Source organism: Lagopus leucura, unplaced genomic scaffold (assembly GCF_019238085.1).
Source record: "Lagopus leucura isolate 7727_CA_CO unplaced genomic scaffold, USGS_WTPT01 9964-0_obj-0_obj, whole genome shotgun sequence".
NCBI lineage: Eukaryota > Metazoa > Chordata > Aves > Galliformes > Phasianidae > Lagopus > Lagopus leucura.
The window spans coordinates 1-1,078 of NW_024965647.1; the positions used below are offsets into that span (position 1 = coordinate 1).

General features: G+C 61.8%; 1 protein-coding gene across 1 annotated transcript; it reads right to left on the reverse strand.

Annotated features, from left to right (window-relative positions):
* Nucleotides 1-11: 11 nt before the first annotated feature.
* On the reverse strand, nucleotides 12-1,070 carry LOC122192221 (acetylcholinesterase-like; the record flags this gene model as incomplete). Its single annotated transcript, XM_042892729.1, has 1 exon — nucleotides 12-1,070. A coding segment is annotated over one exon (1,059 nt), but the record flags the coding sequence as incomplete, so codon positions are not given.
* Between the last annotated feature and the right edge of the window lie 8 nt (nucleotides 1,071-1,078).

Genomic DNA, 1,078 nt, shown 5'->3' on the forward strand with positions numbered 1-1,078 from the left:
TAACCCCCCCCGGATCCTCCTAACACCGCATCGGGGCTATCGACCAAAAACTCCCCGTCCACCACGGGGACGAAAGCGAACCTAAAAACGCTTTGGGGCGGCATCACCATCCCTTCCCCTTCCAAAAGCTCCAGGGGTTCCTTCCCCCTCAAACACCCCAACAATTCCGTCTCGTTGCCGTCGTCGCACCCCAAAACCCGTCCCAAAAGCATCGCCCTCCTCCTCCCTTCGGCCGCCCCGATGCTGGCCCAAGGCCCGTTAGGGGAACCGCTTTGGAGGACGGCCCTACGGAACAAACCCCGGCTATGGGGCGAAAGGAGGTGAAACCCTACAGAAGCGGCGCCGGCGCTTTCGCCAAACAGCGTCACCAAATCGGGATCCCCCCCGAAAACCTCGGCGTTGCTTCGGATCCATTGCAAAGCCAAGCGTTGATCCCATAACCCCACGTTGCCCGGCGCCTCCCGTCGCCCCAAAGCCAAAAACCCTAAAGATCCCACCCTGTAATTCATGGAAATGACCACGGCGCCTTCGGCCACGGCCAGAAAACGGCCGTCGTAAACATCCAGAGACACGGAACCGCTGTAAAAACCCCCGCCGTAAATCCAAACCATCACGGGCGCTTTGTAGGGTCGCCTTTTCGGGGTCCAGACGTTGAGATAAAGGCAATCTTCGCTCATCTCGCGATTCGGGTTCCACATCTCCGACCCGGGGAAACCGGGGAAAGTGGTGTCGATGATTTGGTAACAGGCGAACGGTTGAGAATCGGCATCGCGGATCCCAGGCCAAGGTTTGGGGATGGGGAGAGGAGGGCGGAAACGGAGGGATCCCAAAGGGGGGACGGCGAAAGGGATCCCCAAAAAGGCGGCCGCCGTCGAAGAGCCGGCGGGGAGCAAAAGGCCGCGGATGGAACCCGATGCAATGCGCACCGTCGGCCGGTTGGGGGCGCTGTAGGCGAAGTCGGCGTGCGGTGAAAGCGGGTCGGGGTCGGTCGCTATGGGGTCGGTCGCTATGGGGTCGGCCCGTATGGGGGAGGCGAGGAGGAGGAGGAGGAGAGGCAGCAGCTTGTAGGGCTGTGGGG